Source organism: Ovis aries, chromosome 7 (genome assembly GCF_016772045.2).
Source record: "Ovis aries strain OAR_USU_Benz2616 breed Rambouillet chromosome 7, ARS-UI_Ramb_v3.0, whole genome shotgun sequence".
Lineage (NCBI taxonomy): Eukaryota > Metazoa > Chordata > Mammalia > Artiodactyla > Bovidae > Ovis > Ovis aries.
The window spans coordinates 89,655,295-89,679,857 of NC_056060.1; the positions used below are offsets into that span (position 1 = coordinate 89,655,295).

The window sequence follows — 24,563 nt, forward strand, 5'->3', positions numbered from 1 at the left end:
GTAGTGGAAGTGTTAGTCACTCAGTCATGAGACTCATTGTAATCCCATGGACTGTAACCCGCCAGTCTCCTCCATCTGTGGGATTTTCCAGGCAAGAATACTGGAGTGGGTAGCCATTCCCTTCTCTAAGGGGTCTTCCTGACCCAGGGATCAAACCCCCATCTCTTGCACTGCAGGCAGATTCTTTTCTGTTAAAACCACTAGGGAAGCCCATATTTAACCATGTTGCAAATATATTCCTTGTCATTAACAGGACACCGCCTTCGCAATCCATTCTTATCCTTTATATTGTCTCAAACTGCAAAGTGCTTACTATAAATGTTTTCAGATGTTGATTTTTTTTAACCACACATTAGCAAACAATCCATGGGGTCGCTAAGAGTCGCTCATGGCTGAGCGACCTCATTTTCACTTTTCACTTTCATGCATTGGAGAAGGAAATGGCAACCCACTCCAGTGTTCTTGCCTTGAGAATCCCAGGGACGGGGGAGCCTGGTGGGCTGCCGTCTATAGGGTCACACAGAGTTGGACACGACTGAAGTGACTTAGCAGCAGCAAACAATCATGTAAATAGTTATACACACATACATACAGATATGCAGATGACACCACCCTTATGGCAGAAAGTGCAGAGGAACAAAAAAGCCTCTTGATGAAAGTGAAAGAGGAGAGCGAAAAAGTTGGCTTAAAGCTCAACATTCAGAAAATTAAGATCATGGCATCTGGTCCCATCACTTCATGGGAAATAGATGGGGAAACAGTGTCAGACTTTATTTTGGGGGGCTCCAAAATCACTGCAGATGGTGACTGCAGCCATGAAATTAAAAGACGCTTACTCCTTGGAAGGAAAGTTATGACCAACCTAGATAGCATATTGAAAAGCAGAGACATTACTTTGCCAACAAAGGTCCGTCTAGTCAAGGCTATAGTTTTTCCAGTGGTTGTGTATGGATGTGAGAGTTGGACTGTGAAGCAAGCTGAGTGCCAAAGAATTGATGCTTTTGAACTCTGGTGTTGGAGAAGACTCTTGAGAGTCCCTTGGACTGCAAGGAGATCCAACCAGTCCATTCTAAAGGAGATCAGTCCTGGGTGTTCTTTGGAAGGACTGATGCTAAAACTGAAACTCCAATACTTTGGCCACCTGATGTGAAGAGTTGACTCATTGGAAAAGACTCTGATGCTGGGAGGGATTGGGGGCAGGAGGAGAAGGGGACGACTGAGGATGAGATGGCTGGATGGCATCACGGACTCGATGGACGTGAGTCTGAGTGAACTCCGGGAGTTGGTGATGGACAGGGAGGCCTGGCATGCTGAGATTCTGGGGTCGCAGAGCCGGACACGTCTGAGCAACTGAACTGAATTGACATACATATTAATATACACACAACTACATATATATGCATATATATACACGCACATACATGCATATATACTGTGTGTGTTATATGTATTGCTTAAACCAACTTCTTGGAAAGTTTATTTTTTGCACTTAGAAAACCTGGGGTGTAAATATAACAAAGTAACAGTTTGCTCCACAGTCCCTTTACCAGGCCCCTTTCCATGAATTCTGAGTGCAACTTGTTCATGAATATGGAAAGTATCTGAAGATTTTCTTTTAACTTGTCTTGATTTCCTTGAAGACTCTGGCACACAGCATGAGATTAAAATAACCTGGCGTTGCTGGCGATTTTGCCCACAAATACCAAGGAATAAATATTAGAATGATGGATTCTCTTTCCCTTGTCAACCATGAATGTATTCCTGCCAGGGGCAAGGTCTAGAGAGTAAGTTAAAAATAAACAAGTAGAACCAGAGAGTAACTTTATTCTTTTATTCAAAGTTTATTAAAATAAAGAACAAATTTAAAAGCACACATACCACTCAGCACCAATATAATAACACTCTTTCTACTGATAATCTCCAAAGCATTTCTGTTTCTGCAGTTGAGAAGCAGAGATACACACACACACATTCTCACCACATTTACCCAGTACTCATAGCATCATGCCCCGAATATTCTCCTTGCTAGGGAGGCGAGGATGGGCAGAAGCAAACAAGTGTGACTACATCCAACCACTAACTGAGTCAAGGACTCTTTCATTAGCAGTTATCATTTGCACACTAGTAACTTCTGCACATTCTAATCTCCCCGTCCGGGTGCCCGATTATCTGGGCGAGAGATGGAGTCTGGTGATGATGTGATGCAAATTTAAACAAAACTGGCCAACATTCCCTACCCAATATCTTTTAATTGCTTTGGTTATAAAGTACTGGATTCTTATGTCATGACATCTTCCAATCTTAACACCCATAAAAACCGCACCAACCCGTGACATGGACTGGAGAAGCCTTGAGAGGATTTTCTTTCTTTCCCGCTCTGTTCTGTGGGCTTCTTTCATTTATGTGTTTACCTATTTGCCCTTTTTTTTTTTTTTTTTTTTGGTGGAGGGGGGGCAGAATGGGAGTTTTGAGCCAAAATAGTGACTTCATTAACCATCTCCTGGGTTGTCGAAGTCTCTGCAGCAAATTAAAAAAAAAACAAAACAACCTCCATGGAGCTCCAGTGCTGCTGTCCAAGATGGCAGAGAGCCCCAACTTGCAGGAGCGTATTGTTCAGAGATCACTACGTATTTGCCGACTGGCTGACTTGCCTTGGAACAGCTCTGGATCTCAAGTCTGAGACCTTGCTTCTGGAGCTATCCAGAAGGTAAGGCATTAGGAAGTGGCCCAATATTTTGCTAAGGCCACGCTAATGGCACTGATCAGTTCTCCTCCAAAGGTGAGAAGTTTCTTTTTAGGTCTTCCCAGATCAATAGACCAAGCCCCCAGGGCCTATTTCTTCCCAGTCTGCAACTTCCCGAATCACCCAGGTCCTGGCCCCCTTCTTTCATACAGGACACTACCAAGAGAGGGTGGATCACCAAGCCAAGGCTGGTACTTACACCCCGTGTGGGCTTACATAGGAAGACTGGGCTTAGCTTCTATTCCTAAGGTAAAGGAGGAAGAAGGGAGGAGGTTGGAATATGACTAAAAATATTTTAGCTCTGATTTTTGGCAATATCATTTTTTAAAGAAAAACCCTTGTTTTTCTTTTAAAAATTAATTTTTTTAATTTTAAAATTAAAACCTCACTGAGAAATTAAAAATCTCACTATTAATCTTCACTGCTCAGAGAATAGCACTGAGTTATGTTCTGAAAAGCTTTAAATGCTGCCAGAGGTTTTATTCATTCTTCAGTGGGACAGAAGTTAGTGTCTATTTTTTCCCCTTTGCAATGGCCATCTGATTGTAATTAAGTTTATCTTCCAACTGTAAGTCAGAAATTAGGTAGAATAAATGTCCATGTTTATCCTCTTATCATCCACAGAATGGGGAGTCCTGCATGTACATCAATGCGTTCTGCTTGCTGTGGACACAGCCCATAGGGCATACTGAGGGCAACTGATATCCTATATCCAGCTGGGAATATCCCCAAAGGCACAGACATTGTCTTTAACCTGCGTCTCTGGTATTTTATGCAGCAAGACAGCATCCACGTATGATCTCCCCATATTTCATAAGTTTTATTCAAGAGCCCAAAATGTGGAATACACTCAGACAAAATGAAAGAGAGCAGGCCTTTCTGATCTTCTTGATCACAGAATTGGCATTTCCTGGCTAATGGTAGGAAAGCGAAAGTGTTAGTCTTTCAGTTGTGTCTGACTTTCTGCGACCCCATGGACTGTAGCCTGCCAGGCTCCTCTGTCCATGGGATTCTCCAGGCATGAATACTGGAGTGGATTGCCATTCCCTTCTCCAGGGGATCTTCCTGACCCAGGGATCGAATCCAGGTCTCCTGTGTTGTGGGCAAATTCTTTATCATCTGAGCTACCACTTAACTAAATCAATAGACCATTTCAAAGTCGATATTACCAAAAATCAGGGGCACATTCTACAAACGAGGTGAAGACAAAAGACCAGAGATCAAAAAGATGAATATGAAAAGTCATATGAGTTAAATGACCATAACTTGAGCTATACATACCAAGTACAGCACTAACCTGCTTCTAAGGAGGTCAGATACACTTTAATATCTGTATGAAAGTGAAAGTGTTTGTCATTCAGCCGTGTCCAACTCTGTGTAACCCCATGAACTGTGGCCCACCAGGTTCCTCTGTTCATGGAGTTCTCCAGGCAAGATTACTGGAGTGGGTTGCCATTTCCTTCTCCAGGGGATCGTCCCAACCCAGGGATTGAACCTGGGTCTATCCACACTGGAGGCAGATTCTTTACCATCTGAGCCACCAGGGAAGCCCAATCTCTATGAAACACTTATCCTATTGTGCAAGCATTTCATTTATGCCATTCAAGAAAGTCATTATTGATTTCACTATTATTTTCTCTAAGCAATATAATAAAGTAAGTTTTGAATAGTTCCAAGACATAAGTCTTTCAAAGAGTAAATGTTGGAGTAAATCCAGATGCTATAAATAACACCCAAAATTGCTTGGAAACTATTTCTATAATGGACAAGCTAATTCAGTTTAAACTGATAGCTCCATGTAACATAGCCTATGGGGCTGGGTGGGAGGGAAATGTTTAGGTTCTAAAATAAGACATCTTATATATATATATAAGTTTATATAAACTTATACCTTATACCATATATATATATATATATATAAATTTATAAATTTTGCCTTGTGAGAACAGGGACAAAAATTCTTCAAAGGAACATACTTTATAAAAGATAAGATGGGTGGGGTGTTGATTTCAGGGTATCGACAGTACCTGTCAGTTTCAGGATATTGACAATCTAAGAATTTCTCTGAGCATATCAGCTAAACACTGATTCTCCTCTATCTCAAATAATGAGTTCTTATTATTTCCTTAAAGATACACCACAGGAAATCACAAGAGTTCATGTTGAGATAAATAAGTTACATAGTTATAGGCTTCTCCTAACTCTGATAACACCAAGCCATTTTACATATTGCAGGATTCCTGAGCTTTGTCAATTCACTTTCTCCATTGGCTCTCAACAGCCTTTCTTCCAGTAACTCTCCTGTGTTCCACTGAACACGTCTTTGTCCCTGATACTCAGCCTGTACCTTTGTATGTGTACTTCCCACTGCTTCCCGTCTCCACCGGCCTATCCTCAGAGAGAAGAACTGCAGGCACACAGCCTTCTCTTTCTTTAAAAGTGTATCACAGCAGGGTAGTTTTCTCATCACCCTTTCCCCCAGACAACTGGCACTGCCTGCCTTAGCCACGTCTCGTCCCCCCACCAGCTTCGCCAACATCCTGTTCCCTTACTGTACGTGCAGAACAAAGGGGAGGTTTAAAGACAACAGCGTGAGTGTGCTGCTACCAACTCTTCTTTCTCTTCCCTAGGATACCACACAAATCACGACACTCTTTTGAAGGTAAAAATCAAGGGGCTATGCTGATAAATCAAGGGGTTTAACAACTGAGGACTCAGAAAGAATCGATTCTCAATGTGATTTTCCAGAAATTCATTAATGTCACATTTTCAAAATTTGTTTCTTTGTTGGTACATTTTATAGAATTTAGAACAGTGAGAAGCTTAAATGTTGCAGTTAAAAATAATCAGTTAAAATGGAGCTTTAATATCTAAACAATAAATGATGCAGTGATATGACTATTATGTTGCTCCATTTTTTTTAAAAAATTGGTTTTGGTTCTTGCACACTCAGTTCCCATTTTTTTCTGATTTCAGGCAGTTAGTTCAGGAAGATATTTTCGATTTTAGATACCTTTTCTATTACTTTTATGATTCAATTATTAATGGAATGGCCATAGGAACCTTTGCTTGTACATATAAATATAACCACATACTATGATCTGATAACATCCTCAAATTTACAATAAAAATTTAACATACAAAATTGGTTGATCTTTTTTGGAAGTTAGGACATTAGTTATTACTTATATTACTTATAAGTAGAACTATAATATCTTCATTTTAAAGAGAAATATGGTATATATATTAAAATAGCATTATAAAAATATACTACAGAAGTCTTAGATGACTATACCTCATCTAAGAGGAACAAAGGAAAACCCAAGTCCAAATTAAATATGAATGGGAATTCCATCCTACCAAACTCCACGATCCTGAGGATTCCATCAAAGAAGCAAAGCCTCTAAAATCACTGATGGGAATTGTCTCACACTTTCTTGTCCTCTATTTGGCTCTAAATTGCTGAGCTCATCATTCAGAGAACACTGCCATAGAGACCCAGACCAAGAAGCAATGGGACCACAATACAACTGTAGGGATGCAGAGGGGGACCCTGGCCCCACTGGGCCCACTGGTGTTACCTTTCATCAACATCATGAGGTATAATCACCTACTGAACATGTAAACACCACAAACATGTTTCAAAAAGTAATACAAATATTAAAATGCATTTTTTCCCCTCTCAATCCCCCTTTCTCTTCAATCCAGGAATATATGACAAATACATTAATTTCATATGTATATTCTCTATGCTATCTTAGCGGAGCTTCTTTTTCGAGCTTTGCATATGTTTCCATGTTTCTGTGACTGACAAATTAGTACCACTCTCTACAGTTTCAAGGTGAAACTCTATGAAGCCTCCTAGGCTTTCTGCCTGCTTTTCCCAGCTTGTTGACTTGACTTGCTTCTAGTACTTTCTCCACCTGCCTAGAAAGTAACCATCAGATATCAGATGACCATTCTAACCCTCCAGTAGGTATCACTCTTGATAACTGCAAGTTCTGGGACATTTAGACTGGCATAGAGTAGTACATGGCTAGAAACTAGAAGGTCAGAAACTTCTCTAACATGTTAAACAATAAGGTCCTAACCGCATGGCCTGGACTTGAAGACTCATTCTAAGTAAAGATTTGGCAAACATCCAGTTGGGCTCTATCCACGCTGAATAAAGCCCAGGTAACACCCTTTACACCAACAAGGATGGTGGCTTCCCTAACACAGCAGTCATTCCAGCAAGTCTTTTCTTCAGGTCCCAGGGCACGCATCAGCTGTATCACTTCTTTTATCAGGGCAGAAATCAACACGCGCTGAAACAAGTTTTCTTTTTTCCATCTTGGGATCTTTTCATTCAGGGCTTTTCACCAGGAAGGGAAGAGATGGGGCTACTATTTAGCCAAAAGCCATGTAAGCGGTGAAAGTAGGATCCAGATGTTAGAGGTTTATGTTCTTCTGACACGTAAATTCCCGTCTTTCAGTGAGAAAATGGGACTCAGTTGAAATAGTGGATTGAATTCTTAGTTTCCTTGTCTTTACATAAATTAAAAAAAAAAAAAAGCTCTGTTACAATCATACTTTTAACCAGCTAATCTAGCTTTCATCTCTTGCTGAAATTCTTCTCCAGCCAACGCCGGACTTCTTGCAGGTTGTAAAAGAAGGGACCCTTTCCTCCCAGATAAGCAATTTTCTGTCTCTGCACAATGCACACACGTTCAAAGGCTACCCCATAAGCGACGTTGGCATTATTGTCCATGCGGTCAGCCACAACTCGGCACTGGGGCGGCAAGGAGAAACGCTCCAGGAGCTGCTGGGCTGCTGCGCATCGGTCTTCCTGGTTCCGGTGCTTCTTCACCTCGAAAAACAAAGAAGAATCCCCAGGCACCGCCCAACCATCTGAAGGATGAGCCTCATCAATGTAGACCAACAGGAAGTCAGCCACGGATGAGAACTCTTCCACCAGTTTGCTGAAGGCTGGCAGCTGGTTAGTGAAAGGAGGTCAAGTGGCCGAGCCGAAGTTGACCACCAGTGGGCGCTCAGGGCTGGCAAAGTCCAGAAGGTGGCATTCAGTTCCATCCGCTGTTTTCTCCTGGGCACCATTTCCACCGGTGTCACCTCCTTCCGGACTGGAGACAGGCACCACGCGGGAATTGGGGGCATCTTCACCCAGTTTCACCTGGTGATGGAAAACGAGAGAGAGAGGCAAGACCGCATGAAGCATGCACTCACTTCAGTTCACTCTGTACAGAAACAGTTGGCTCTAATAAAATGCGGTATTTCCTTCGGAGGATATGGTAAACACATATTGACTTGAGTAAAGACCCATCATGGCAGGTAAGGTAATGAATGGCCCTAAAGAGAATAAAAGTCTTTTTCATTCTGTCTAGTCACTAAAGGCAATTCTTTTCATCACTGTAGGTACTGCAGTTAACTGTCTTCATAATTAAGTTGAGGCTGGTGTTCTTTACTGCGCTTACTCTGTGTCAGTGCTTAGCTCACAGTATATAACAAATGATTAATGGACTTCATTTTAGAAGTGAAAAGTGAATGGTCTACTTTAAAATAAATGATCAGAGCTGTGGGACATGGCACCTCTTTCTGAATTCCCACTTCTGAATTCTAAAGTAACTCAGGAAAGTCCTTAAAGTCTTGCCTAAAAGTCATTTAATCTGAACCAATGGACAAGGATACCTATGGACTCTATTCCTATCCAGAATGAGAAAACCTGGGGCCTGCCATTTATAAGAAGAGCTACTCCCACTTAATCTCTCAAGTGCTGCAGCTATCCCATCTGTAAAATGGTCATTTATAATGCCCATCTTCCTCGTATGTTTATGGAAGGATGACACAGAGGAAAGAGCTCTGTACACTATAAATCATTGTGGGAGTGTAAGTTGCGATTATAGATGCCATGCAAACATGTGAGGCTGAATATCATTTTTCTGAGTAATTCTATGTTGTAATATAATTATTCTTAGAAGTGATTCGAGCTTTCTTTGGTATGACATCCTTTCTGGAGGTTTCTATAGCTGCTGCATACTTAAGGGTTCTTTTGACTAGAACCTCTCCATTTCCATTAAACAAACAAATGAATGAAAACATACACTTTCATCTTTTGTAGAATTTGACTTTTAATTTCTCATATTGCATGTGTGTTTTAGTTTGTTTCACCTTTTTATCTCAGAAGTCACAAGCCATTTACTTTCCTACCATACATTTTATTATCAAATTCCACTGGATTTAGAATACTCAGGCAGAAGAGGTATAGAGCAAAATTGTTCTAGGTGCTCCCTTTGCCTGTGGTTTAAATCATTGAATACAGACTGAAAGAAAGTTTGCTGGCCTTTGAATCTGTAAATTGATAATAAAAAGCAGGCAACATAAAAGAGCCAATTACTTCAGTTTGAATTAACAGAATTGGATCTTCCCCTAGAATGGTTTAATCAAAGCCAATAACACTGGGGACAACTTACAACAGTATAATTGATTTTTATACACTATCCTTAATATTACAAAACACTTCCAACTGGATTCATTTTTCCCCCTCATATAGATACCACCGCATATAACAGAGATGTTAATTGAAGTCACTTACAAGCAAACTGTTAAAAACTCAACAATTTAAACCAATATAAAACACTCAAGGGGTTTCATGGAAAAGCTTCTATCTGATGTTAATGCATAACCCATTTTTAACTGCAGAAGAAGTCAAGAAATCCTTTATCTCCCTTGTGAAAAATCCTAGCAGGGCAGGTTTAAAACAAGGACTATACGCTTTCTAAAATAAATGTTAAAACAATAATCTTCTTTCTTAGAAAAGGAAGGTGGTGTTATGATTTAAATAAGTAAATTTGTTTTCAGTCACTGTCAGGAAAAAAGTTATTTTCTTTATATTAATTTTCTTGGTTAATTTGTAAGTGAAGCTAGGTGAAGAAACCTAGTAAACCACTTTTAGCTGGACTGTTTTATATGAGCTACATTCATCTCTTGAAATTTTAAAATGTACTTAAAATGCAAAGATATACATCCTAAAGGTATTATAAGCTTTTTAATCTATGGGTTATTTTTGTACTTCTTTGTAGATTTAGATAAAAGGTAGCATTACCATCACCTTCTCATTGTATCTTCCCCATTTAAAAAAGCAATAATGATTCTAGGACGGCTGCTTTCAACAATATTGTCATGCTGTGTCTCTCAACATACTGTGATACAAAGATCTGAATGCATTCAGACGAGTCTGAATTCACTAGCTATTGTAGCAACTTCTCATTAAGTGAGGAACCCATACATAGGAGAAGAATCATCTCTGGACTGCAGACTTGTAGGTTCCTGGTAGGTTGAAAACATCCACTTGCATTTTGGAGTCATTTCTAAGAATGGAACAGTTGTGTTGGCCTTGTGACATGGGCCTCTGATGCACCTGACTCTCACCCAAGCCAAACGGTTGATCCTTGCCTTATGCCTGATTCTTCAACTGAGTAATCTTACCTGACTTCAGTCACAGGTGACTCTCTTGTTACCCATAATTAATTTTCTTGGAAAGTTAAAGCACCTTCTCCTTCTTTAGTGACAATGTATAGTTCAGCCACATAATTTTTCTCAAAATACAAACATGTTAGTTCAACTTAGAAAACTTAGAACAAGTACAACACCTCTACTTTACAATCAAAAGTTAGGATAAGCTACCAAATATATCATGTTCTTTAGTATGTGTGTTTGGTGGGGGAGGGGGCAGAGGTTGGCATTTTGTTTAGCTGGAGAACAGTGGATATGTATACTTGGAATTTTTTGTTGAATAAAGTTTTGAATGAATGGTAGCTGTTTTCATCTTAGCTGGAGATCCGCAAAGCATTTGACACTTAATAACAGCCTTGACCTACAGTGAACATCAGCACATTGGAGTGATGGAAGACCTCACCAAGGCAGAAGATTTCAAAGGGTGAGCCCCCTGGAGCCCCACTGCAGAACACTGCCACAGTCCACCCCCAATGCTGTTGATCTGTTCTTGATTAGCTCTGCTGGTCAGTGCATAAAATGAGAGTAGCCAATCCTCTTTATTTTGTAAAGGAGCCATAGGACTTGACTGCAGATTAGAATGTCATAAAAGGAATTACACTTTTGTTCATGAGGGTGATTAGGTAAGAGAAAACGCATAGGTATGCATAATGCTATTACTACAACTAGGAGGGAAAAACACACACCCATGATGTGACGGTCCAGACATGAGTAGACCAGTAGTCTGCTTTTATAAATGTCATATTCCAATCATACAATTGGTCTGTTTTTGCTAAAAACTGCTGATATGGGATAATTTAGCAACAATAAAGGAAAAAACGTTTTTTAAAATGACAGTCTGCTTTAAACTGAAAAAAAAAATCTTTTAGAAGGATATTATTGTTCATTTCTCACCTTCCTATTTGGTCATCAAGAAAATTAAGTTTGTATTATGACCAAAGTTTCAAAGTGTGAATTTCTTAGTTTACTCTGCTTCACACCTTGCTGAGGTGGAATGGGAGAATCATCGCTGTCTTCCGTGATGGAAGAGTCTTTTCCCAGGAGCAAAGCATTCCTTGACACAAAGCCAAAATGATGAAGAAAATAAAGTTGGTCCATAATAACATTTAGGCTGCAGGAAAGAAGCTCGACAAAAACAAGTTATCCCCTGGTACTCCCAAACTCTGTGTTAATTTCCCACAGTGGCACAGAAAGTCTCCTGGCCACAAGTTACCTATCATCTTAATTTCTCCTTCTTAGAGGGTTTGTGTTTGGTTTTTGTCCTTAATGAGACATATTTGCCAAAGAGGCATTCAAAAGGCATTTTTTACTCTTGCGGAAGAGTAATTAGGTCGGTACCTCTTTCCCTGCCAGCATTAGCCGCTCTAAAGAGAACCCTGCCCAGTATTTAATGCCCAAACACAAGAAGCATCATTTCCACTAATTGGTCTTGAAGTTCCGATGTTCCCAAAGGGTCCCTTTATTTTGCAAGGATCGGAAAGGACATACGTAAAATGTAATATCGTCATCACTGACTTTTACCTCTCTCATCTGCACTATTACATTTGTCCTTTCTTATGGTTTTTAGAATCAACATCAACACAACACCAACAAGGGAGGGAAATAAAGGGTTTGTATTTTTACAACAGAAGACATCTCTGGGCCAAGCTCAAATGTTGTCATAGCCATATTTATAAATATGAACAAGAGTGTAAATATATGGTGTATATTTGATTCCCTTGATGATAGGATCTCTTTTGCTGACAGTTTTCAGTGCATGAGGAAAAGGATAATGCTGCTTTAGCATGTGGACTGTGAAATGCAGGGCAAGGGGAAAAAAAAGAAAGAACCATTCATCAAGTAGAAGCTGGAAATAGAGCATATACTACTAACCTTGTTTTTCTTCCTTTTCCACAGCCTGAGAAAGGCCTCTGGACAAAATATCACCTAATCTCATGACAGAAAGTAAAGCAAATGATAAAAAATAGGGGTAGGTATGTGGCAGAATTCTTTTTATACCTCCTTCTTGCTCTCCAAAGCCCTGGAAATTTCAAATTCTTTGACACAATGACCAGGCTACATCAATGTCCTTACAAACATGGCCAAACAATTATTAAGCAGCATTTTAACCATTTATATTCAAATCGGCCCAACAAATCAGAGGATCAGCTACCTACTCTTTCCTCTGAGTTCAATTCCCTGTTTGGCCATTCTCTTTTTGATTTGTAACTTGAAAACACAGCTCGAAGCTCTATCATTTCCCAGTGTTTTATCCAAGTGATGAACAAACTCTGGCGGTAGCCTGCCTTGTGTTCTTTGGGGGAGTGTTTCTTTCCTAGAAGAGCCGTTTTCCATTATAGAAACGAGTGTCAAAGGGCTGAGGGGAGTGAAGAGGAGGAGGAGAATGTTAAAGAGACCCTTTCAAAACCAAAATTATATGTTCAAATGAATATGTTTTCTGTGCCACAGCAGTATTGCCCATGTAGGAGCTAAAGTGCTTGTCAGCATCTATACGTGTGTTTACTTTTACACTTCATTTAGGTAGGAGCCAGCCTCCCAGACAGTAGTCTGCTTACTGGTTGTATTTTTGAGTCTTTGAACTACCAGCACAGAGATGCAGTGTTAGATGTAGTGACACTGACTAGGGAAAACTTAAATAACAAACATCTATTATGCACCTCAATCTCTCAACAAAATCCATTAGACCTTCTTTTTTCATCAAAATCATGCTTGGGACTCCCTCTAATCAAACCCAAATTACCTTTACAGGCTTCCCTAGAAAGTTCATTTTAAGTCCCATGCAACATTGTAATGAAGAAGGGTTTTCTGTTTTATTTTGTCCCAAGTTTTTTTTTTTTTTTTTCATTTCTTTGTTGCCTCCTGTAGAAGCCAAACCCAGGGATAACATTTTTACCACACTTTCTCCAAATAGCTTCTCAAGTGTCTGCCATTCAACAACCTGGAGAGTTAGAAATGGCCTGCCTCATTGGATGGAATGTGCACACTTGACATCCCGGAACACTCTGCTTCTGGGGGTGGCAGCCTCAAGTCAGGATTGTGAAACAGGGCGACACCAAACAGAGACTCCTCCAGCGAGTCTCTAGACATGGCTCCACCCAGTGACAGTGGCACAGATGGCAGCAGCATTCGGGGAAGTGACTCAACCCGTTTTAGAGGTTCTGCCGCTGCTGCGGCTGCTGCTAAGTCACTTCAGTCGTGTCCGAGACCCTGAGATGCCACCACCGCCCTTGCTACACTTGGAGACGGAAGAAGACCTAAATTCAGTGCAAGCTGTGTTTACCATGTTTCCAGTCATCACACACCCAGTCCAGGCTTATCTCTGGATATATGAGTTCTCGGGTTGCTTCTTCTCATGGCAGCATTTACATAAGTCATGAAAACAAACAGCATGACATCAGGCATGAACTTGGTCACTAATCAAATCAATAGACGGAAAAACACACCAACCACGTGCAAAGAAGAAAACAGATCACTCAAGCTTCTCAGTCTCTTAGAGGAGGGACAACAAAACATTGCAACACAATGAAGCACTATAAATTGGTGAAAAAATAAATAAGTGATCAAGTTTATTAAAGAGGCATGTGTTTCCTTTTCTCTTTTTATTTCAGTAAGCTGCTTGATAGGAGAAACAGCCTCACTTAACATGTGTGGGAAACATTACAACCTTCATATTTTATGTGAAGGTATCTATGAATATAGGTAAAATTCTCGAAAGCAGTGGTTTTTCTTTTATGGCAAAAGTCAGTGACTTTCAAAACAGGAAGAGTTTAACAGAGATCAAATAACTGACATTGCCGTGTTATCTCCTAACACCTAGGAAAAACAGATACAGGTGAAAGAACTTCCTAAGTCATAATACACCTGACACATTTGTATAAGACCCACCCTCCTCCAAATTCTCTACCCCTCAAAATGAAATATAAACATTGAGTATATACACGTGTGCAAATGAAGTGATCGTCTCAATATCTCCTTCCCACATCCCCCATTCAGCCCATGCACATAATATAAAATGTTTTTGGTGTTAGAACTTTGAGTATCACTTAATATTATTATAAAGAAAATTTCACTTACTAACAAGAGCTCTTAACTATCTTCCTATCTTCAGGACAACAAATACAAACCTTCTGCATGTTACTGCCAATAACAAAGACAAGTATCACACTAAAACTTTCCTAGTTCACTATGAATATTTTCTTCTTAAACATTTGTTTAATTTTCAGTGGAAGGATCCTACTCTGGATTCCTTGTTACTAGAAATGACTTCTTTTCCTTTGCTGGTGCACAGATATTTTTTAATTTTTATTTTATATTGGAGTATAGTTAATTAACAATGTTGTGCCAGCTTGAGGTATACAGCAAAGTGATTCAGTTATACATATAGCCATACCTATTCTTTTTTCAGTTATTCTCCCACTTAGGTTGTTACAGAGTATTGAGCAGAGTTCCCTGTCATATTATAGGTCCTTTTTGATTATCTGTTTTATATACAGCAGTGTGAACATGCCAGTCCCAAACTCTCAATCTATCTTTCCTCCCAACCATCCCCCCACCCCTGGTTACCATAAGTTCATTCTCTAGATTTATTTTTCTAGTGCTTATTTATAGAGGACTTGTTCTCTTCTTCCTCTTATTCTAGCTCTCCAGCTGTTTCTGAGGTTCTGCCTGCCTATAACACATCACTTCACTAGCTCCCATCTTCCTCTTAAACCCCCTTCCCCAGCATCTCGGGCAAGGTCCCTCAATACTGTTAGGGGATATCAAGGATGTCTGCTTTGATAGTAGCTTTTATGGGATGAGTCAATTCTTCCTAAGCTCAGGGACCTTCAGGAGTCACACGGGCATAGGGGAGGGAGCACACTGATAAAGGACCCAGTGCCCTTTCCTCTTTGCCGCTTAAGATCTGGCCCAAGGATGCTCCACCACCTCGAAACAGCATTCTTCACTTCAAAACAAAACCTTTCTCATTTTGAGAGGGCAGCCCCAGGGACACGGCTTCAGCAGGTAAGTGAAGCCACTGCTTCAGGGTTCTAGGCACGAGTTATAACAGCTTTGAGACTGTCGTGAACCCTAGACTTATCTGCTTGGTCTAAAGGCAACCTGCGTAAGTTTTGAGAAACAAACCAAATGTGGTTTCTCGAACAAAGTCTGGATTGTTGACAGCTTGTTCTCAGATCTTTCCTTTTCAAACAGATATCGAGTAGCTCCAGACTCCGTGCCGGATAACTGCTTCAAAAGGCTGAAATCCAGATCAAGGCAGGAGTTGACGGGTACACAGACTTGCTCCCATTAACTCTTACTTCTACCAGGAATGAAGCCACAACTAGCTGAATCACACCTGCTCTGTTATTTCCTTAAATCTTGTCAGCTCTCTGAGAGTCCTGCGTGGTGTTGTCTTTCTTTCTCCCTGCTTTTTAGTGCCCACCCATTGAACAGTCTTTCCTAAAGTCTCACGCAGCCTCTCATCAAGCAAAACATCAAAACTGCCAGTTCATGATGAGAGCAGAGTAAAGGCAGGGTCTGCCCTCCCCCGGACACCTTTCTGATGTTTCCCAACATTATTCTACAGACACAAATACCCTCTGCTCCCGAGCCACAGCAAGCCACTCCTGACTCTTCTTAGAAAGGCTCCTTCTGAAGTCACACAGAGTCACTGGGACTCAGTAATACCTGTCATCCCCAAATCTCAGGTGAGTGATCGTGCGACAGGTGTAGAGAGTAAACACCCGAGCATCACCCTACGGCCTCCAGACACGGCTCCAAGAGCGCTCACCCCCAGCTCCTGCAGGCATCTGGTCTCCTCCAGCATCTCCGCCTCCCGCCCCCGGCAGCCCTGCGGAGAAGCCCCTGGAGCGCCGCTCACCTGTTTGTAGGCGTCGAGGAGGAAGCTTTTCCAGATGCAGCGCATTCCTTCTGAGGTCAGCATGCGCCTCCACTGCCCGCGAGTGGACTTGGAGCGGCTCAGCAGCAGCACCACGTGCTTGAGGAGAATGACCGAGTCATAGAGCGCCAGGAAGAGGCAGTTGGAGAAAAAAACTGGCAGAATCTGCAGTGTGATCAGCAAGTCTACGCTGAGGATGCCCATCTTCTCTGCCTCCCGGGTCAGTTCCCTTGTGTGCTCTGGTTCCCCTTCACCCTCTTATTTAAAAGGTGGGGGGGTGGTGATGGAGAGGGGTGGGGGGAGGTGAAGGGGGAGGTCGGGGGTGGGGGTGGGGGATAGGGGGAGAGAAGGAGAAAAACTAAATTAAAAAAGAAGCCCAAGTTGTCTCCTTTTTCAAAGAAGCAGAAATGGCAAGACCAAGTTCCAGTCTCTCCAGCCCAGCAGTTGGAGTGTGCCCATCAATTCATTCAATTCGGAGCTGCTGCCTTTTTTTTCTTTTTTTTTTTTTTTTCAGGATTTAAGATGTTAAAACAAAAACAAAAACAAAAAAACTGGCGTACCCGTCCCTAATCCAGTTACCCCTCTCAGAGTCGGTTAAAGACAGGCAGTTCTACTTTCATTTCTAAGCACCTATGAGACTGTGGCAGAGATTGCAAATTTTTCTGTAGCTTTTCATTGTCTCTGTGTTCAGAAACGTAGCCCGTTTCTTTCTAGAATTGCCAGAGTTTTGAAAATGTGCTTTTAGGGTAGTTTTTTCCCCTCTTTACTCCGTTTACACACTTTCTGTTCCCCTCCAGCCTGTCTCACTCTCTCTCTTCCCCAGGAGCGTCTGACTCCTCTGTCCCTGACTGCCTCTGCCTTCTCCTTCCTGCTCTGTCTGTGGTGCAAAGTGCCTCTCTCTGCAGCCCAGTGAGTCTCCCTGAAGCCTTTTATACATTCCCTGGCTAATTGCTGCAATAGAGAAATGAAAGCCTAATCTTGGTAAAGATCTTGACGTCATTGAGAAAGAGGGCTTTACTTTGGCCAGGACTGCAGTGAATAGAAAAGCAAAACTCGACGTTTTTTTTTTTTTTTTTTTTTTTTTAGAAGAGGGGGGGTGGCAGAGGGACAGTGGAATTTTGCTTTGTGATTTAAAGAGAGAGGAAAAAATTAATACCTTTGAGGGTTTTCAGGAAATGCTCCCAAACTTTGGGAAAAGTTATTTAATATAGCATATGGGTTGATAGGGAAACTATCTCTCCTCTGATTATTATTATTGTTCTTGTTTATTTATAAGGGGTTTGGGAAAGAAAGGTTCCTGGAAGGCAGGTAGAAAAGAGGAAGAGTGATCAGACATAATCTCTGTTCTCTTTCTTGGAAGATGTGAATGCTTACCTTCCGTCCTTATGTCTACCTCCTACAACTATCTCCCGTCAGATTTGTGACCTAGGTTCTTTAAATATTTTTGAGTCATGATCTTATTTAAGAAAACCCAAACTGTGAGGTGGAAAACTTTTAAACTCTTTTAATACCATCACAGCACTTCTTCAAAGCTTCTTGTAGAAAATCAGTGCAAATTTTCTTTTCAGTTTTACTGAAGTTTCCAATGCAGGAAAAAAAAAAGAAAGAAAGAAACAAGAAAATCTTCCACCCATGAAAGTAGCTAGGTGACCAGACTTCCTTCCCATTCCATTTTGCCTAGATACAGATTAAATAAAACTTTTATCTAATGGTATTAAGATGCCATCAGAGTAAGAAATACATTCTTTACAAGAGAGCTCTTTAAATTCTGCAATTGCCCTGTTTCTGTTAGCATAGCCCCTAAGAGACATGATACTTTGGAGAATCTTCCTTTTTGCTTGAAAAAATTTTAATTAAATTTGTAGGTCGTTAAGAGCAGACTTTGAATTGTCTCAAGTCACACTGACCACCCTCAGTGCTTGCTTAGCCCATTGCTTTCTGAACAGACAGGTACTTAGTCAGACAATGCTTTGGCAGAATGCCATGACCTCCATTTCATTCTAATTTTCGTTCCTCACTCACCTAACAGATCACCTCTAGGAATTATATTTTCTTGGAAAAAGGAGTGGCAAGTACAGACATTGGGGTGGGGATATAGAATGGTAGTTGAAAATTAGTTTTCTGACTTCTCCAGGTTCAAGGAGCTCTCCTTACACATGAGTTAAGCAGTGGGTGCAAATACGTGGTCCACTTCTGTGTTTTGTCCCTGTGGGTAAAATCTGCAAGATCACGGAACTCATTTAAAAGCCTAGGGCAGGGGTCATTAATTAGTGGACCTGTGGGCCAAATTCAGCAGGCATATGCACTTTATCTGGTTGGCACAGTGCTTTTTGGCTCTAAGAAAATAATTGAATGAGAGTGCCTGTAGGTTTTGAGAGACCACAGTTTTCTGTCTGCTTTGTTCATTGCTATCTCCTAGCAGTCAGAACCATGCCTGGCACACAGTAAGTTCAAGGGAGGAGTCTTGAATGGACAGATGGCTGGGCATACATTGCTCCACACCAGGGGGCACTGTCCACATACAGTATGTTGTTACACTCACTGGGGTGCTCCAAAACTTTGTACAACCTGGTGGACTTGGGGGTGGTCCTCCCCATTGGCACGACCCTCATCACTCCCTATTGTCCTAAAACTCTGATTCCTTCATTTCTATCATTCCTTTAGCCCATGGCAAGTTTTGGATTTGCGTCACATGGACTAAATTTTTAGAGAAGACATCAAAGCCTAGAAAAATGAACAGAAGTTACATAGAAAAATGTTTTTCCTATGACTAGCATACAGTGTTAGCAAAGGATATTATTTGTATACATAATATACATTCACTCCATTTTCTCAGTTTTCTCAATGCACTATGGAAGAAAAGAAGGGACAAAGAAAGGGAGGTGACAACATGGTATTTTAACTGGTGTAGATGGGAAAACTATGGTGCCTGAAGTGCCATCTAACAATGACAGAAGGTGTGGACTCAGGAATGGACACTGCCACACAGTGCCCAAGCCTGAAAAGTTCACCCCATCTCAGACATTCCTTTCGCCCTGTGTGAATTAAACCAGTGCTACTTTAAGGTAGAGATATCTTGGTAGCTACGAACCAATTCTCCTGTACTTGTCATTTGCTTTCAATGCGAGTTGTATGTTTGGAAATCGCAAGACAGGAGGAGGTTTGGTAGAAAATCAGAAAAAAAAAATGCCTTCTTTTAAAATGTAAAGTTCAAGGCACGTGCAGACTACAGGTGAAAATCAGATTTTTTTTTCTTTTTTACATTCTTTATTTACATTCTTTCCTATAAAATCAGAAGTGTTTGAGAAGGTTATTTTCCTAAAAAAATTAGAAGAACAAATTGGCAGAGAGTCAATCTGATCATGACATTTCTCAGATTTCTTCTATCACTTTCTCTAAATGAATGAATAAATAAATCACAAAACCAAACACTGTTCTTTTTAGACAGTTTGTCTAATCTACAGATTATATTTCTCCAAAGCTATTTCTCTTTTTATCACGATTCCTAATGGCTTATTCTAATTATTAATATTTAGCACTTTGATCTTCAAGGAATTTGATATCCTTTAAGTGACAAAAACAACCCATAAAGTGACAGAGGATGATTTGTCCCAATGTGTAAATGAGAGAAAGTAGATCATCAAGGCTGTAGAGCCCGAGCTTGTATTGGGATATTTCCCCCAACTCTAAACCTCAATTGTTTTTCCTATGTGACTATTTTATTGATCCTGGTCATTACTCTGGAAATGAAAACCCTTGCCTAAAGTGGTTGCACTAGGTAATTTTACCTTCTGAATTACAAAGTATATCTGGGATTCCATATCTGTTTAATATTGCCCAACTCAAGTTCTTGGTTCCATTCGAAAAGCTTAGATATCTTCTTGATCACATAAGTATTCTTAGCCTTAGTGGTTCAGTGGTAAGGAATCCACCTGCCAAGGCAGGAGGTGTGGGTTTGATCTTGGGTCAGGAAAATCCCCTGGAGAAGGAAATAGCAACCCACTCCAGTATTCTTGTCTGGAAAATTCCATAGACAGAGGAGCCTGCCAGGCTACAGTCCATGGGGTCACAGAGAGCCACATGACTGGGTGACTGAGCATACAATACAAGCCAATATGCGGTATGTTGGTTGAATTCCCCCAAACGATGTTGCACACAGGTTTTAAATTCCAAAAGAGGGGTAGCTAGAGAAAAGTGATTTGGGCTTTTTAATAAGAGAATCACTATAAAATTATTTAATTTTTTTTCTCTTTTGATAGCGTGAGAGCAGCATGTACTATCATTCATTGCCTCCTCCTGGTTGGAAAAGTAAGCATCTGAGTTATAAGGCTTCCTTTGGTCTACTTTTTGACTCTTAAGTTGAGATTAAGAGAATGAAGTTGGATAACCTAAAAGCAAACCTGGAGATTTCAAGGATGGAAGCTACCACTACTCTTTGTCATCTGAAGACACCGAAGGGCATTCAAGAACTCTATGGAACTCATGCTGTGGATTTTCAAGCAGTCTCAGTTTCATAAAATTTTATTCCTTCTAACTCAAGTGATTTGCTAAAGTAAATTTTAAATGGAGATTAGATTTTACTTTCATAAACAACTTGTCTAATCAATATCTTATAAATCCAATAATGTCTGGTCAGGACAGGTTGCACTGATTCTAGTCTGGGAATATGATTGCCATACATACACCCACCTGCCAAGAGTGCCTTTCAGAGAAGGAAATCACAAACGTTGTTGTTATTTAGTTGCTAAGTCATGCATGACTCGTTGAGATGCCATGGATTGCAGCCTGCCAGGGTCCTCTGTCTATAAGATCTAGATTTCCCAGGCAAGAATACTGGGGTAGGGTGCCCTTACCTCCTCCAGGGGATCTTCCTGACCCAGGGATCGAACCTGTGTCTCCCACATTGGCAGGTGGATTTTTTTTTTAACCGCTAAGCCACCTGGGAAACCCAGCCACCACACCCTTCTGTCCCTGGTGACTCCTGGTTGTGCTGAGAGGGAGTTATAGTGAAGGGTTCACACCACAGTGACTGAATCACTCAGAATTCCCTGTGGGCCCATCCATTCTACAAACAGTCATGTTCCCTGCCTTGTGATGAAAGGGGAAGCTCAGTGGATAAAACAGACACCCCCAGAGTCAATTCTGACACACCCTGAACCAAGCAACTTAATGCTGGGGCCAAGAAGGGGCAGACACTGTGGGAGGGATGAGCGGTCTATCCCTGCAGCCCAGCCATGTCTTAGGTCCCTTGGCAAATCCTGGCAGAGGGCACTGTCTGAGGTATTAAGACATTCTCCCCTCAGGAACAGCTGTTGCTCTTTTCTTCCTTCCAGGCCACCTACTGGCAAAACCAAGAAGGAAAGGAAAAGGGAAAACACCGGAGGAGCGGAAAGCAGAAATGGAGAGAAGGAAGATGATGCTGGTGGACAGGAGATAGGAATGTAGAAAGGGGAAGACTCAATGAATTGCCCACGGAGGCTGCCACAAGAGAGCCCATTAATGCCTGTTGCGGTGATGCAGGGAGACAGCTGACTGGAAACTGGATGGATGCCAGCGACTTGATTCACAGAGGCCACAGCTGTGAGGAGATGACAGCTTTCCTTGGCTGTTGACTTGGTCTAGACCTAAACCGATGGCCAGTCTGCACCCCAATGCTCAGACCTCTTTAGGTGCTCTGAGACTCTCTAAGTGTGAGTTTTGAGGCTCGTTTATTAACCTCTGGAGACACCAGGGTTGGATGGAGGGTTAGTGGAATAGATGAGAAGAAGAACACTCTGTGAAGTTACATGCAGCGAATTCCTTCAGGACAAAAAGCCCTCAGAAGGAACAAATTGAACTCATCTCTTTTCCCAAAATTTGATTCAGTGTCTTCATTCTCCCCAAATCCTTGACCCAAAGCAATAGACCAAAAGAAACAAGGAAAGACAGTCAGAATCAGTCAGCATTTTTGGAACAACTTTTCTTCGCCTTTGTTTCATTCTACAGCTCATAGGAAACCACCAGATGATAATTAGGCTTTAAAATAAAATAAGTCATTCTCTAAATGGTTTTACAGTAGCTATTTTTTTTAAAAAAAATCACATATACATCACCTCATTCATATGCTGAGTATATGAACACAGAGCTTGGCAAAAAATATTAAGACATATGCTGGTTCATGCCATTCCAGAGGTAATACTGTAGCTTGTTCCCACTGAGAGCAAAGGATGCCACACCTCCTCTCCCAAGATTCAGTAGGTACAAATGCACAGAGAAAATAAGATAGATATTCTATTTCAAGCTCAGTGAAAGTGGTGAAGCTAATAGAATTAACTGTAGCATGAAAAATCCATGTTTGATATGGGGATAAAATACCTGCAATGAGATTGATTATACAATAAGATACGTCCCCAAAGGAGGTTATGAAAATATTATCAGTGGACCTCTTCTCGAGGTAGAGAGGGAGGCCAATGAGATAATCTCTCAAAACCCTTTTAAGCCTCTGGTGCTATTAAGATAATAGTTAAGAATAAGTTAATATATAACACATACAAAAAAATAATCCAGCTGGGCTAATGGCAGAATACCATAATCATAAATTATCTCTTTGTCCATTTCAATTCTGAAGACTTATTTTTTGTATGATTAAGTAAATAGTTATGCCTTTCTAAAAGTCAGTAGATGTGAATGATTTAGCATGTCTTCTAAGGAGAAAATACAAGGCATGAAATTCAAATCAATTTTAAAAATTCAGCCTCATTTATTAAATGGACACTGGTATCTTTTATCAAGACACAACCACTTAGGTAAATGATTATTTAAAAATTGTTGTTGTTCAGTCACTAAGCCATGTCTAACTCTTTGTGACCCCATGGAATACAGCAGGCCAGTCTCCTCTGTCCTCTACTATCTCCCAGAGTTTGCTCAGATTCATGTCCGTTGATTCAGTGATGCTAATCTAACCATCTCATCCTCTGCTGCCCCATTCTCCTTTTGCCTTCAATCTTTGCCAGCATCAGAGTCTTTTCCAATGAGTCGGCTTTTCACATCAGGTGGCCAAAGTATTGGAGTTTTAGCATCAGTCCTTCCAGTGAATATTCAGGGTTGATTTCTTTTAGGATTGACTGGTTTGAGCTCTTTGCTGTCCCAGGAACTCTTAAGATTCTTCTCCAGCACCACAGTTCTAAAGCATCAATTCTTTGGTGCTCAGCCTTCTTTATGGTCCAACTCTCATATCTGTACATGACTACTGGAAAAACCACAGCTTTGACTAGATGGACCTTTGTCAGCAAACTGATGTCTCTGCTTTTCAATATGTTGTATAGGTTTGTCATAGCTTTCCTTCCAAGGAGCAAATATCTTTTAATTTCATGGCTGCAGTCACCATCCAGAGTGGTTTTGGAGCCCAGGAAAATAAAATCTGTCACTGTTTCCACTTTTCCCCATCTATTTGTTATGAAGTGATGGGGCCAGATGCCATGATCTTTGTTTTTTGAAGGTAAGTTTTAAGCCAGCTTTTCACTCTCCTCTTTCTCCTTCATCAAGAGACTCTTTAGTTCCTCTCCGCTCTCCACCATTAGAATAGTATCATCTGCATATCTGAAATTGTTGGTATTTCTCCCAGCAGTCTTGATTCCAGCTAGTAATTCAGCCAGCCCAGCATTCTGCATGATGTACTCTGCATAGAAATTAAATAAGTAGAGTGACAATATACAGCCTTGTCATACTCCTTTCCCAATTTGGAACCAGTCCGTTGTTCCATGTCCAGTTCTGACTGTTGCTTACTGACCTGCATACAGATTTCTCAGGAGGCAGGTAAGGTAGTTTAGTATTCCCATCTCTTTAATAATTTTTCACAGTTTGTGGTGATCCACACAGTCAAAGGCTTTGGCGTTGTCACTGAAGGAGAAGTAGATGTTTTTCTGGAATTCCCTTGCTTTCTTCATGATCCAACAACTGCGGCAATTTGATCTCTGGTTCCTCTGCCTTTTCTAAACCCAGCTTGTACAAAAAATTTTTAAAATATATAGCTACAAATTCTTGTTTTATTTTGTTTTCCCAGGGAAATTTTCTATCATGTTTTAAGAACTCAAAATCTGCCTTCCCCAAATAGAATCCATACTCTATGATTTTTTTGTATCAGTAATGACCTAAATGATACACAAATCCAAGACCTCAAATTCTGCAATGAGAAGTTTGTGCCCTGCAGATAGAGTAGCCTCCACTGGCTGAAACTAGAGAGAAGCCTTCACAGCAATGAAGACTCCACATAGCCAATAAATAAATAAAAATAAATAGCAAGACTTCAAATTCTTCAGAGCGAATATCTCTAGTGTTTCTTGCTAAATGTTAAATAATAAAATTGGCATTCACCTCTTATCAAGAGATATCTTGTTCTAACCATCACCAGACTCCACCCATTTCTGGGGCCACACAGGACCATATGACCAA

At 40.8% G+C, this 24,563-nt stretch overlaps 1 protein-coding gene and 1 long non-coding RNA gene across 4 annotated transcripts; one reads left to right on the top strand and one right to left on the bottom strand.

Annotated features, from left to right (window-relative positions):
• Positions 1-1,817: 1,817 nt before the first annotated feature.
• DIO2 (iodothyronine deiodinase 2) lies at positions 1,818-17,036 on the bottom strand. 3 transcript variants are annotated; one of them, XM_060418680.1, is made up of 2 exons: positions 16,116-17,036; positions 1,818-7,913 (listed from the first exon to the last, which is right to left on the bottom strand). In XM_060418680.1, the coding sequence occupies exons 1-2, from the start codon at positions 16,335-16,337 to the stop codon at positions 7,326-7,328; spliced, it is 810 nt and encodes a 269-aa protein (XP_060274663.1). In that variant the 5' UTR covers positions 16,338-17,036; the 3' UTR covers positions 1,818-7,325. The 3 variants fall into 3 exon arrangements, with proteins under 3 accessions (XP_060274663.1, XP_060274662.1, XP_027827892.2); XM_060418679.1 differs by having other exon boundaries at positions 16,026-16,369; XM_027972091.3 differs by having other exon boundaries at positions 7,338-7,913; positions 16,116-16,369.
• Positions 15,144-22,177, top strand: LOC105606533 (uncharacterized). Its single transcript, XR_001041946.4, has 3 exons — positions 15,144-15,256; positions 15,822-16,353; positions 20,393-22,177. It is a non-coding gene; the product is annotated as an uncharacterized LOC105606533 (long non-coding RNA).
• The last annotated feature ends 2,386 nt before the right edge of the window (positions 22,178-24,563 follow it).